The sequence below is a fragment of the Somniosus microcephalus genome, chromosome 1 (genome assembly GCF_052327205.1).
Source record: "Somniosus microcephalus isolate GS21.2 chromosome 1, FLI_Smic_1.0, whole genome shotgun sequence".
Classification (NCBI taxonomy): Eukaryota; Metazoa; Chordata; class Chondrichthyes; order Squaliformes; family Somniosidae; genus Somniosus; species Somniosus microcephalus.
Window position 1 is genome coordinate 198,081,126 of NC_140987.1, and position 14,926 is coordinate 198,096,051.

Consider the following 14,926-nt stretch of genomic DNA (forward strand, 5'->3'; position numbering starts at 1 on the left):
CTCCACTCGTCTGGATGAGTGCAGCTCCAACAACACTCAAGAAGCTCAACACCATCCAGGGCAAAGCAGCCCACTTGATTGGCACCCCATCCACCACCTTAAACATTCATTCCCTCCATCACCGGCGCACCATGGCTACAGTGTGTACCATCTACAAGATGCACTGCATCCACTCACCAAGGCTTCTTCAGCAGCACCTCCCAAACCCACGACCTCTACCACCTAGAAAGACAAGGGCAGCAGGTGCATTGGAACACCATCACCTCCAAGTTCCCTTCCAAGTCACACACCATCCTGACTTGGAAATATATCGCCGATCCTTCATCGTCGCTGGGTCAAAGCCCTGGAACTCCCTACCTAAAAGCAGCTCACTACCACCTTCTCAAGGGCAATTAGGGATGGGAACTAAATGCTGGCCTTGCCAAAGCCACCCACATCCAGTGAATGAATAAAAGAAAAACTTGAACAGAGCCAGGACCAATGTTCTTGCTAGAGGTTTGGGAGAGTTTGAACTAATTTGGCAGGTAGGGGATGGGGCGGGAGGGACCAGTAAATAGCAGAAAGGAGCAGAAATGAGACTAGAGGATTGAGAGATATAAACAGCAGTAAAATTAGAAGTATCCCAAAAATTGCAGGGACCAGATTGATGAAAATAGCAAACGTGATGAAGGAGGTATTACATTTTATGTTTGTCAATGTCTGTAGTGTAACTAATGAGGTTGGTGAGCTGCAGGCATAAATTGCTACAAGGGATTAAGACATGGGCCCATATTTTCCGATCCCTACGGGTGAATCCTCTTGGCAGATCGGACGCCTGCCCTGGAGAAGGGCCTCTGCGGGTGGAGATTTCCACTTTCCGCAGAACCTCCGCCCACTGAAAACTCTTAGAAATCTTACACCTGGTAAAAGCAGCCTAGGAGTTTAAAAAAGTTTTTTAAAAATTAAAAAATTTCCACTCATTTATAATTTAAAAATATTTTTAAAAAAAGGTAAGTTTATTTTTAGCCCTGTAAAAACTTTAATTATTTTTTTCAAAAAATTAAATTTTTGTTTAAAATATTTAATTTAATGGAGTTTTAACTCATTTTAAAAACATGATGGTTTTTTTTAAATTTATGTTTTACTGTCTTTTTTCAGTGATCCCCATTCATACTTTTGACAGTTCTATCTGTCAAAAGTATGAAGGGAGATTCGCTTCTCCTATTGGCTCGCCTGGCCCACGTGATCCCAGGGACACTTGTGAACTGCCTGCGCCCCAGGATACGTGGGCCCTGCGCATTTCGACTGTGGAGAGGCCCAGGATCGGAAGTGTCCGGACCTCGGGAGCCCTCAGGTAAGTGCGCAGGACGCCTCCTATCGGAAATTACGGGCCATGGTTGCACTAACAGAGACATGGCTGAAACAAGGCCAGGAATGGACTGAGATGAGAAGGAATTTCTTCACCCAGAGAGTGGTGAACCTGTGGAATTCTCTGCCACACAAGGCAGTTGAGGCCAATTCATTAAATATATTCAAGAAGGAGTTTGGTATATTTCTTAAGGCTAAAGGGATCAAGTGATATGGGGAGAAAGCAGGGACTGGGTACTGAGTTTTTATGATCAGCCATGCTCTCATTAAATGGCAGAACGGGCTCGAGGGGCCGAATGGCCTACTCCTGCTCCTATCTTCTATGTTTCTATGTTTCTATAACATTAAAGTGTTTTTTTTCTTCTAGACTCCATGCCATTTGTAAAATGTAAAAAATGCCAACACTTCTTTTTGATGGTGAGGCCAAAACAATCTCCTACAAACAGTTACAAAGAAGTAGAGTTGTGGCATACAGCTGATAAAAGTGGACATCAAGTGAATCTACCAGCACCAAAAGAAGTAAGGTGCACACTTTTCTTATGCTGATATTTATTGTACATTTGAATTATGATGCCTCTCTCATGAGTCATTTTTCTACTGGTGTTGTTTAGGTTAAATTTCAGTATACCGGCATCTGTTATCTGGCTCCTGGCGTTTACACTAAAAAAAGAAAACGGGGCAATTTTACCTCCAGAGCGGGAAGCCAGCTAGTGGTGATTGAGTGACAATGGTGACAATGGGGGTAATTTTAATCCGCCCCACCCACGACGTGCGGTTCAATCTGAAAAACATTATCCCCACTAAACCCCAATCTTCTCAATTGCCGAGGACTGTCCCCAGCAGTCCCCGGCTGCTGCCTTATACCGCAGGCTTTTCCAACTGGCAGCCGGCCAGCCTTTCAATTTGGCTGGCTGCAAAATGGAGTCAATTTTTTTTAATAAGGTCCTGTTGTTAAATTTGGCAGGATCTCTGCCTTCCCGTTATTTCCAGCTTTACCAGCTGCTGACAGCGCTCCTGCTCCCTCCCCGCCTCTTCGTAAACATCAAGGCCAATAGCACAGATTTCACATAATATATGGTAGCATAGTGGTTATGTTACTGGACTAGTAATCCTACGAGGTTTGGATTAATGATCTAGAGACATGAGTTCAAATCCTATCATGGCAGTTAGGGAATTTAAATTCAGTTAAATAAATCTGGAATAAAAAGCTAGTATCTTTAATGGTGATCATGAAACTACTGGATTGTTGTAAGAACCCATCTGTTTCACTAATGTCCTTTAGGGAAGGAAACCTGCTGTCCTTACCCAGTCTGGCCTCTATGTGACTCCAGACCCACAGCAATGTGGTTGGCTCTTAAATGGCCTAGCAAGCCATTCTGACATCTAATTGAAAACTGCTATAATTAAACAGTTCACCACCACCACCTCGAGAGCAATTAGGGATGGGCAATAAACGCTAGCCTTGATGGCGACACCCACATCCCATGAATGAATTTAAAAAACAGCTGAAAATAGCTTTTTCCCTGGGGGTTCTGCTAGTCTTCCATTGTAACTTCCACCAAAGTTATAGCAGGTGATTGGTAGACCCCCAAGAATTTCAGGACCACTTTTCTTTCTGAAACTTGCATATTGACGATAACTACAAAATGCAATATTAATTTTAAACCTCCGACATCTAATTGAAAACTGCTATAATTCAACAGCTCATGCTGCAGCAATCTAAGTGAACATGGTAACATTTGAGTCCAGTTTTCAATTGAAACTATTTTAAATTCAGTTTAATGACTTGGTACTTTACAAGTTGTGGTAAATTGTTAAATGTTTTTGGTTTCAGCTCCATAGATTTTTGGATGAATATGTTATTGGCCAAAACCAAGCTAAGAAAGTTCTCTCAGTCGCTGTCTACAATCACTATAAACGACTTAACAACAATATTCCATCCGAAGGCACACAGCATACTGAGGTTTATGGTGATGGCTACTCCAACTCTTCTAAAGGTAAATTTAATCTGGGGCTTTTGATCTTTATAATTGTAAATTACTACAGTGTTTCTGGTTAAAATTGCTAATACTTGGCAGCATAGATCGATGGCCCTAGCAAAATCAGCAACTTTAAATCAATTTTGTTCGAGGCATTAAAATGAAAAGCTTTGTAGTTATATAGGAAATGAAGGTCCCAGGTTCATTCTCTGGTCTGTGCTGAATTAGCCAATTTCAGCCAGGGGGACAGTGGGGGTTACATCAAGGGGAAGGGAACAAAATCAGTTATGATTCTCTCTCCTGATCCCAATCAAAATGTGTTTGGGTGTTAAATTGGGCCACGTAGCACCTGTTTTTTAGGCACTACGCAGCCATCCAAGGTTTCAAAATAGGGTTAGGGTTAGGATTTTGACAGGATCTTGGTAAACCGGTTTGCACGCACGCATGTAAAGCAGGCAGATCCTGATACTAATCAATGTACAATGCTGATTTTAAGCCACCGCTGCCATTTTGGAACTCCATACACCAGCCAATGCCCTGCAAGATAGATGGAAGTGTGTCAGTGAGTGTCCTGCAATATGTTTGGGTGATGTGGCTTTCATGGTTGAATAGCTGTCAGTGTGCGTGTGAATAATGAGTTGTGGGTGTGAGGCTTGCAGCAGTGCTAAGTGTGTGAGGGTGAAGTAAACTACTGATTGATAGAGAATGTTGGTAGGTGGGTGATGGGGTGTAGTGAATTGAATAGATGAGGAGGCTAATTGTGCAGCTGGTAGGATATGCCATTTGAAGATTGAACTCACCTTGACAACTCATGTCAGATCATTAAACTTCTTCTGGCAGTGCATCCACATTCTTGGAGCTATACTTCTGGCATTGACCTCCGCCGGTACTTCCTGCCACTGCCTCCTGAGCATATGTCTTGAGCGTCTCCTGACCACTTGCAGATATAGAATGTCCCTCCTTATCTCCACCTCCTGCACCAAGGTCTCCAGTGCAACATCAGAAAATCTTGGTGCTCGCTGTCTCGCATATTGAGCTATTCTTCAAAATATTAGAGCACAGATTCAGTTCACAAAGGACTCCCACCACTTCTTTAGCCACAATGCACCTCCCCTTTAAGAGGTGCAGGCTGCCTTTAGGTAGCACTAACCACTCGTGATATCGGGCCCCCTGCTGATGTGTGCAACCAATAAACAGTGCACATAGTAATCATGTGAACTAGCAGGCAGCACCAATTTAACGCTTGTAATGCAATGAACATGCGTACTGCATTCCCCGTGCCCGTTTTCAAGGGTTATCCAATTCCCCCCCGCTTTGTGTTTATATTGATCAGGTGAGGACAGGTTTGTGGCTGGTTGTATGCCTCCCCCCAGGATGAATAGCTTTGCTAATGGTCACTGTCTATACCCACTTGTGAAGAATGCTTTCTTGGGTTTGATATGAAGGCTGCTAGCGTCTGTGGAACTATTCCAGCATAAGTCACCAGAAAAAGAGGGATAAGGAGAGTAAATAATTATTTCTTTACATTGGAAAGTTTGTAGGATTTCCTTTGCAGTATTCAGTCTTTATCACATTGGTGCACATTACATTGCAGGTCACAGATCAAAATCACTCTGTGTTTAAATACCGTACACTAAGTCACACACTTCCTTGTGATGGTGCCATTGCTGGTTCAAAGTGCAATTCCATATGCTTTGCACAAAATGTAAACATAGAAACATAGAAGATAGGAGCAGGAGTAGGCCATTTGGCCCTTGGAGCCTGCTCCGCCATTCAATGAGATCATGGCTGATCATCCAAATTCAGTGCCCTGTCCCTGCCTTCTCCCCATATCCCTTGATCCCTTTAGCCTTAAGAAATATATCCAACTCTTTTTTGAATATATTTAATGAACTGGCCTCCACCGCCCTCTGTGGCAGAGAATTCCACAGGTTCACCATTCTCTGGGTGAAGAAATTCCTCCTCATTTCAGTCCTAAATGGCTTACCCCTTAGCCTTAGACTATGACCCCTGGTTCTGGACTCCCCGGCCATCATAAACATCCTTCCTGCATCTAGTCTGTCCGGGCCTGACAGAATTTTATAGCTTTCGATGAGATCCCCTCTCAATCTTCTAAACTCCAGTGAGTATAAGCCCAATCGACACAATCTCTCCTCATACGTCATTCCTGCCATCCCAGGTATCAGCCTGGTGAATCTTCGCTGCACTCCTTCCATGGCAAGAACGTCCTTCCTCAGGTAAGGCGACCAAAACTGCACACAATACTCAAGGTGCGGTCTCACCAAGGCCCTGTACAACTGTAGCAAGACATCCTTGTTCCTGTACTCGAACCCTCTTGCTATGAAGGCCAACATACCATTTGCCTTCTTAACCGCCTGCTGCACCTGCATGCTTACCTTCAGCGACTGGTGCATAAGAACACCCAGGTCTCTTTGCACTTCCCCTTCTCCCAATCTATTGCCATTCAAATAATAATCTGCCTTCCTGTTTTTGCCACCGAAGTGGATAACCTCACATTTATCCACATTATAGTGCATTTGCCATGTTCCTGCCCAATCACCCAATCTGTCCAAATCGTACTGGAGTTTCACGACATCCTCCTCACAGCTTATCCTCCCACCCAGCTTTGTGTCGTCTGCAAATTTGGAGATATTACATCCAATTCCCTCATCCAGATCATTAATATATATAGTGAACAGCTGGGGTCCTAGGACCGATCCTTGCGGTACCGCACTAGTCACTCGGAAAATGACCCGTTTATTCCAACTCTTTGCTTTCTGTCCGCCAACCAGTTCTCTATCCAAGTCAATACCTTGCCCCCAATCTCATGTGCCTTAATTTTGCACGCTAATCTCTTATGTGGGACCTTATCGAAAGCCTTCTGAAAGTCCAACCATATCCACTGGTTCTCCCTTATCTATTTTACCAGTTACATCCTCAAAAAATTCCAGTAGATTAGTCAAGCATGATTTACCTTTTGTAAGTCCATGTTGACTTTGTCTGATCCTGTCACTGCTTACCAAGTGCTCTGCTATTACATCTTTTATAATAGATTCTAGCATTTTCCCCACTACCGATGTCAGGCTTACCGGTGTATAATTGCCCGCTTTTTCTCTACCACCTTTTTTGAATAGTGGGGTAACATTAGCTACCCTCCAATCCATGGGTACTGTTCCAGAGTCTATCGAGTTCTGGAAGATGACCAGCAATGCATCTACTATTTCTAGGGCCACTTCCTTAAGTACCCTGGGATGTAGATTATCAGGCCCTGGGGATTTATCGGCCTTCAGTCCCATCAATTTTCCTAACACCATTTCCCTACAAATACTGATTTCTTTCAGTTCCACCCTTTCATCAGGCCCTATGTTCCCCGGCATCTCTGGGAGGTTATTTGTGTCCTCCTTTGTGAAGACAGAACCAAAGAATGAATTTAGTTGGTCTGCCATTTCTTTGTTTCCCATTATAAGTTCCCCTGATTCTGACTGCAAGGGACCTATGCTTGACTTCGCCAATCTTTTTCTCTTCACATATCTATAAAAGCTTTTACAGTCAGTTTTTATGTTCCCTGAAAGCTTACTCTCATATTCTATTTTCCCCTTCTTAATTAATCCCTTTCTCCTCCTTTGTTGATCCTCAGGATTATTGCTTTTTCTGGCCAATTTATATGTCCTCTCCTTGGATCTTATGCTATCCCTAATTTCCCTTGTTAGCCACGGTTGAGTCACCTTTTCTGTTTTATTTTTATGCCAAACTGGGATGAACAAATTCTGTAGCTCATCCATTCGGTCTTTGAATGTTTGCCATTGCCTATCCACTGTCAACCCTTTGAGTGCCATTCCCCAATCAATCCTACCCAACTCGCTCCTCAGACCATCGTAGTTTCCTTTATTTAAATTGAGGACCCTAGTCTCTGAGTCAACTACTTCATTCTCCATCTTAATGAAGAATTCTATCATATTATGATCGCTCTGACCCAAGGGGCCTCGGAGAACAAGATTGCTAATTAATCCTTTCTCGTTACATAATACCCAGTCTAAGATGGCCTGATCTCTGGTTGGTTCCTCGACATATTGGTCCAGGAAACCATCCCGTAAACACTCCAGGAATTCCTCCTCCACAGTATTATTACTAATTTGGTTGGCCCAATCTATATGTAGATTAAAGTCACCCATGATGACTGCTGTGCCCTTATTGCACGCTTCTTTAATTTCCCTTTTAATGCCATCCCCAACCTCCGCCTCACTGTTGGGAGGTCTATATACCACTCCCACTAATGTTTTTTTCCCCTTAGTATTTCTCAATTCTACCCATACAGATTCCACATCATCAGAGCTAATATCCTTCATTACAATTGTATTAATCCCTTCTTTAACCAGTAATGCTACCCCACCTCCCTTTCCTTTTTGCCTATCTTTCCTGAATATCGAATACCCCTGGATGTTGAGTTCCCAGTCTTGGCCATCCTTGAGCCACGTTTCCGTAATCCCAAGCGGTGAGGTGCAAAATTGTCTTATGGGGCGAGACTGGAGTGGTCTCTAAAAATAATTCAAAAATGTGCTCTCTAGTCTCTAGTACTGCATTCATAAAATTCTCACTATTCATAATAGTCCACCTCAAAAGCCATATGCCTTCACTGTGGGAGGGCGGGAGAAGGAGGAGGCAATGTTGCGTGTGGCTTGTATGCTGTTATTTAGCAAAAATGCTAAAGAAATTTGCTTTGACAGTAATTTAAATAAAACTAAATAATATGAGGCTGGAGTAAGTGAGGCAGGATCACTTCTGTTTATAGTTTCATTGTTGGATTGAACTTTTGCAAGAATATCAAAACAACATAAAGAGCAACGCTACAAAATAAAGTTTTATAAGGTGTTCATCTATTTTTTTCTTACAGAACTGCTGCAATTAACAGGATTGATTCCGCCTTCACCTTATTTATCACAACAGCCATTACCACAGAGAAATTTCCGAAAGAATTTTGACTCTGACAATGATACTGTTCATCTAGACAAAAGTAATATCATTCTGCTTGGACCCACAGGTTCAGGTATAATGGAGTTTCAGCAGGATCAGAAATACAAATCTAACTATTGTATCGTTTTCATGTTAACTTTTTGTTTCACTGGCCCTATATAGTACAAAGAAATTTACCTGTGTAGATAACATAGGTTCATATCAAAAATAACAACAGAAAATGCTGGAAACACTCAGCAGGTCAGGCAGCATCCGTGGAGAGAGAAAAACAGAGTTAACGTTTCAGGTCTGTGACCCTTTGTTAGAACTCATATCAAGTTTGGGTAAGAATGAATCTGGCATGTAGATTGAAAGAATTTGCATTTATATGATGCCATGCCTCTCAGAACAGCCCAAAGGCATCACACCCAATTAATTAGTTTTGAAGTACAAGCACAGCAGCCATTTTGCACACCGGAACATCCCAAAACAGCAATGAGATGAATGACCCATTAATCTGCTTTTGGTGGTATTAGTTGAGGGAGGAATATTGTCCAGGACACTGGAAGAACTCCCTGCTGTACTTTAAATAGTGCTATGAGATTTTTGCATGTCCACCTGAATCATTGGAGCAGGCAGACAAGACCTCCATTCAACATTTCATCCGAAGCATGGTACCTCCAAAAATGCAGCATTCTCTGAAATGTCTGGCTAGGTTATGTATGTGCTCAAAGCACGAGTGGTGCTTGAACTTACAACCTACTGATTCAGAAGCGAATGTTAGTATCAACTGGAACTGTACTCCCTGCCAAAATGCCATTTCCAGCTTCATTGCAGGATTGAAATGAAGGCCTCTTACTTACTTTTCTTTGGCAGAACCACTATAGATTAAAATTGTGTTGTGCGATATTAGTAACGAATGTGCTAACATGCTCCTATGAAATTCCTTTGTCCTCTATTTTAACAAAAGCATTAACCTAGTTAAAATAAATGGGTTAATGCCTTTGTTAGGATGGTGGATAGAGAAATTTCATATGAATATTTCAATACCACACTTTCAATGATTGTGCCACGAGCAATATTAAATTAGTTCATACAGATCCTTTAAAGTTGCCTTAATTGTTTGGGAGTTAACTTGGATAGCCCATGAAAACATGTGCGGGGATTGCAGTACACAATTAATCCGCGCCTGTTCATAGCGATGCAGGCAGCACGTTAAATTTGTGCTTCCAGCTGATTTTAATGATTGCTGTGTGTAGCCAGCGCTACCTGTGCTATTGATTGGCTGCATACAATCAGGAGGGGGCCTGACATGGGGAGTGGACAGCGCTATTTAAAGGCAACCAGCACTTATTAAAAGGAAGGTGCATTGTGGCTTTAAATGGAGCGGAAGGCAGGAATCGTGATTAAAAGTTGGAGCAATGGCAGAAGTGTGCACCAAGGTTGTCTGATACTGCTCTGGAGACCTTGGTGCAGGAGGTGGAGAGGAGGAGGGACGTCCTCTATCCGCCAGGGGGCAGGAAGCCTTCCCCCACATGATGACTGACGTAATAAAACTCACTACGCACTTGGTTTGAGCATAAAGCAAGGCTTTAATCAACTTGTTTCAGAACATGGAGGTCTAGTTGTATCCACTGGCTCCTTGTCTTTACAAAATGTCCCTGGCATGCTAGGGCCTTCGCCCGAGTATTTATACTCCTTGGACAGCGCCACCAGCTGGCCGTCCAGTGTTATTTCATAGGTAGTTTCTCGATGATGAGATTTATGACAATGACGAAATAGTGGGAGGAGATCGTGGCCCAATTTAACCATTATATCTCTTAAGATTTAAGTTGATTTACAATGATTTTTTTTTTAGTGACAAGAAGTTCTTAGTTTTTAGCCACTTTTTCAAATTCAAATGTTCTATTTGTTTTTTATAGGGAAAACTTTGTTGGCCCAAACACTGGCCAAGTGCTTGGATGTGCCATTTGCTATCTGTGACTGTACGTGTCTAACGCAAGCAGGATATGTTGGAGAGGACATTGAATCGGTTATTGCTAAGCTACTGCAGGATGCAAACTTCAATGTTGCAAGAGCTCAACAAGGTATAATCATTTTTATTTTTTGCCAAAAAAAAAATCAAATGAGAGCGATTGGTGAATATTAGTATTTGATTTTTCTTTACCATGTTTGTATTTGTTCAAATGCATCAATACATTTGTGCTTTTGCTCATGGTGACGTCAAGGATGGAGTGTTTTATAACAGGAGACTTATATCCTGTCACAAATTACTACATAAGGCAAGTTCTTATCATTGCATGGCCTGGAGCTCATTACTTGCAGTGGCCTCCATTGTTTTACGGTGATCAACAGTTGGGAGCAGGTTGACTTTACTGTTGCCATTTTAAACAAAAAACATGAGCAAAAGTGTATCCCAAAGAAAGGGAAAATGGTAAAAATCACAGTTGTTCCAACAAAATCAATCTGGGTGATAATTGCATAGTGATGCTCAAGGTAAGTAACTGGACATCTTTAATATATTGCACTATTAGAAGCTACTTGAGTATTTATTTTCAAAAATGAAATACAAAATAAGATGACTTGGTGGAAGTTAAAAGCTGTATGAAGTTTCACTCTGCCACTGAACCTCTGTAATTATATTGCTGCTGCGTTCTCAATGTTATACAATCTTCAAAGTATTAGCAAGAGTGATACCATTTACAAATCTGTTTAAATATATGGAGCTGTTTTATTTTTTAAGATTACATTTATCAATACAGATCAAAGGAATCATAATCAGTGACATTTGACAGAATGTGAACTCCTTTCATTTCTAAATTATGCTCTTGTACCCTTTCTGATGTAAGCCCCCAAAGTGAGGACCAAGTGATATACAAGGTCGACGTCACCGGCTTGTTGTAAGAAAGACAGACCAAATAATTGAAGTCACAATGGTTTATTCAGGCCTGGGGAGAACTTCTCGCGTCCCTACGCGAGTCCAAACTCCAACGAGCCTCTCAAAAATCCACATAGTTATACACATTTTGCCAGCCATACCTCCTCAGAGATCCAATCAATTTAAAAGTTTACACATTAATCACTATCCGGGAGTGGCTGTTCATACAGAGTTGACATATAGTATAAGTTTCGTTTCTCTATGAATGGGTCATGCCTGGCCTGCTCATTTCTTGGAAATGAGTCATACCCCTTATGGCCTCTATAAGTTTCATTTCTCCGGAAACGAGTCATGCTCCTCTTGCCTTTGCAAGGTTCAATTTCCTGGAAATGAGTCATACCAGTATCACCTTTGTAAGTTTCATTTCTCCGGACTGGTAGACGTCATTTCTGTAAGTAAGCATACGGGTGATTAGTACACTTCATCCTTAAACATTCTGTGGCTTTGCCTGTTATAAACCTGCTTTTCTGCAGGTGAGTCCTGTTTGTCTTGCCCTTTTATGTCCAATTTTTAATATCTTATTTCACTTTCCCTTCTGTTCAATTAAATGTCCATGACATGGTAGAAAGAATGGAAAAGCAGAATATATTTCAAAAGGTAAGAGATTAGTAAATGTTGGGATGCAGAGGGATTTAGGTGTCCTTATACAGGAATCACAAAAAGTTAACATGCAGCTACAGCAATCAATTAGGAAGGCAAATGGTATGTTAGCTTTTATTACAAGGGGGTTGAAGTATAAGAGTAAGGAATTCTTGCTGCAATTATATAAGGCTTTGGTGAGACCACACCTGGAGTACTGTGTGCAGTTTTGGTCTTCTTATCTAAGTAAGGATATACTTGCCGTAGAGGGGGTGCAATGAAGGTTCACTAGGTTGATTCCTGGGATGAGGGCAGGGCAGGTTGCGAAAGTGGTTAAAAAGGCATAAGGGATCCTGGGCTTCATAAATAGAGGCAGAGGCCGCAATGTTGCCATCGGAGGTGGGATCGCGCGGGAGAGGTCGTTGGTGGGTCCTGGTCTGGCTCCCGGCTCCAGCCGCTCTGTGAAAAGGATTTTACGATGATTGGACTTGTTAAGCCTGCCCTGTGAGGTTCCTGGCCAATTAAAAGGAAGCGGGTCTGATGACATCATTTGATGACCGGCATCAGCTGGTTTCCTTAAAGGGACCATGGCCACATTGATTTTGACAGTTGTTCAGTCAGTGTTCTACAGCATTGACGTGCTGCAAACACTGACAAGCACTGCACAAAGGTGCACGGCTGCACCCAGGCTCCCACACGACTCCCTCCATATACTTATGGAGAGAGTCACAGCATGCAGGGAGGTTCTCTTCCCTTCCAAGGGCGGAAGAGACCTCCCCAGGACACCAACGCAGCCTGGTTGCACATTGCACAGGAGGACACAAGCAGGGATGTCATCAGGAGGACCAAGCTGCAGTGGCGCAAATCTTTCATTGATTTCAGTAGATCACGAAATGTCACCCTACTGTGCCACTCATCACATCCCCATCACTCTGCCTTCCCTACAGTACTCCTGCACATCTTTACTCACACCAACTTACCTTGCACCTCCATCCATCCCTCTCTATCTACATTATCAATTCCCCATCTCACCAGCCACCCCTCACACTCACCCTCATCCTACTGTAATCATATCAACTAACAACACAAAAGGGTAGGCACTTGGGTGTTTTATGCAATGTTCATGTAAAGTTTCTGTTAATGTGTTGTCAAACATTGAAATCTTTATTTTCAACACTTTACCTTATTGTACAGATCTGTGCTGACCTTTGGAAGTGTCTTAGTGAGTTCCAGTGAATGTTGAGACATAACTTCCCCGCGCCAACCCCCCCCCCCCCCTACCCCCCACCCCCCAATTGTGATGAGTGTGAAAGGAATGGCTTGGACATTGTAGGGATGCTTTATGGTGCTGGTGTGGGGTGGTGTCAACCTGGTGCATCATGTGGCAGCCAGGGTGTACAGCGTCAAGTGAAGTAAATCTGGCCATGGTGATGCCATCACTGGCCTCTTGGGCAGCAATGTTGTCGGGTGCTGATGCCCTGTGTCCTGTGCAGCATCAGGTGATTACGGATCTTATGTTCATTAATAAATTGACATTCTTATTATGAACACAGCTAGCTTTTGCTAGACACTTTTATTGAGCACATGTGGACTAGGTACAGTATCTGTAGAGGCATCGATCTTGACTGCTGCCTTGTGGGTAGCCTAGTGCCTCATGGGTAATGTAGTCTTAATATACATACAGCTGGGTAGTGTAGTCTTATATACATACAGCTATATACAGCTCTACACAGCTCTACGGCTCCACCTAGTGTCCACTATAGAATGACATGTTATTGATCATTACATCCCCCTTTCTTTGAGGTTTAACAAAATCAATATCAATCGACTTTCAAGAAAACAATAAAGATAATATCAGTAGCACTTTTGTTAGTGCTCCATAAACATAAACATTTTCAAAACAGTCAACACATTTTCAAAGCTTTACATTGTACTCAAAGATTAAGTCTATCAGGCTTTTTTACTTCACGTGTGGATCTTCTCAACATGGGTAAGTCTGATGTGTCTTCATGAGATTGTTCTGGCGGTGAATGGCAAGATGCAGTTGCGGCATTGTCATCAATCTGCTCTTGAATAGTCTCTTGTGTTTTTAGGAGGGAACGGCGGTTCCTCCTGAGAAGCTGTCCTTCCTCAGTTCTGACAGTGTATGACCTTGGTCCTACTTCCTCAAGAACTGTAGCTTTCCTGTTCCATGCATCTGGATCCTCAATCCTGACAACATCATCCCTTGTCAATGGTTTTAGAGTTTTGGATGACTTGTCATAGTATGATTTCTGTTTCAGCTTTAACAGTTGAAGCCTCTGTCTCAGTTCCTCACTTTGCTGTTATTTTGCACAGCAGGGTAGCGTGGTGCGCAACTTGCGACCCATTAGTAGTTCAGCAGGTGAAGAACCACAGTCTAAAGGTGAGGCTCGGTAGCTCAGCAGGGCGCGATAAGGATCAGACTTGCTTTCTGTCACTTTCTTCAGTAGCTGCTTGAGAACTTGAACACCTTTCTCTGCCTTACCATTTGACTGAGCATACAAAGGACTGGATGTGATGTGTTGAAAGTCATAATGTGCTGCAAACTGTTGCCACTCCTTACAGTTGAAGCACGGACCATTGTCGCTAACGGCAATCCTGGGAATTCCATGTCTGGCGAAGATGGATTTCACATGCATTATGACACTGCTTGCTGTGGTGCTTGAGAGCAGCGCCATCTCAGGATAGTTAGAATAGTAGTCAATCACTATGAGATAGTCTTTACCACTTAAATGAAAAAGGTCCATACCAACCTTTTGCCATGGTGCTGTTGGTATGTCAGCTACTATCATTGGTTCCTTTGCTTGTTTGTTTTGGTGTTTCTGACATGTCTCACATTTGCCTGTCATGTTCTCAATGTCCTTATTTATGCCAGGCCAATAAACAGTGTCTCTTGCCCTCCTTTTGCATTTTTCAATTCCGAGGTGTCCCTCATGAATCCTTTTGAGCATGTCTTGACATAGAGCCTGTGGAATGACTATTCTGTTCTGTTTTAGTAATAGTCCACTTGCGACACTCAATTCTGACCTTATGTGAAAATATTTTGGACAGGAACCTTTTGGCCAACCATGATGAATGTTCTCTATTACTGTTTGTAACACTGTATCTTTTA

General features: G+C 42.5%; 1 protein-coding gene across 1 annotated transcript in view; it reads left to right on the forward strand.

The window, feature by feature from the left end:
- The window catches only part of LOC147124542 (ATP-dependent clpX-like chaperone, mitochondrial), a 68,727-nt gene that overhangs the window by 18,356 nt on the left and 35,445 nt on the right, over nucleotides 1-14,926 (forward strand). Inside the window, exons 2-5 of the mRNA XM_085989140.1 lie at nucleotides 1,715-1,866; nucleotides 3,182-3,344; nucleotides 8,218-8,370; nucleotides 10,199-10,363. Coding sequence (XP_085845266.1) covers nucleotides 1,715-1,866; nucleotides 3,182-3,344; nucleotides 8,218-8,370; nucleotides 10,199-10,363 — 633 coding nt within the window. The remainder of the gene's footprint in view (nucleotides 1-1,714; nucleotides 1,867-3,181; nucleotides 3,345-8,217; nucleotides 8,371-10,198; nucleotides 10,364-14,926) is intronic.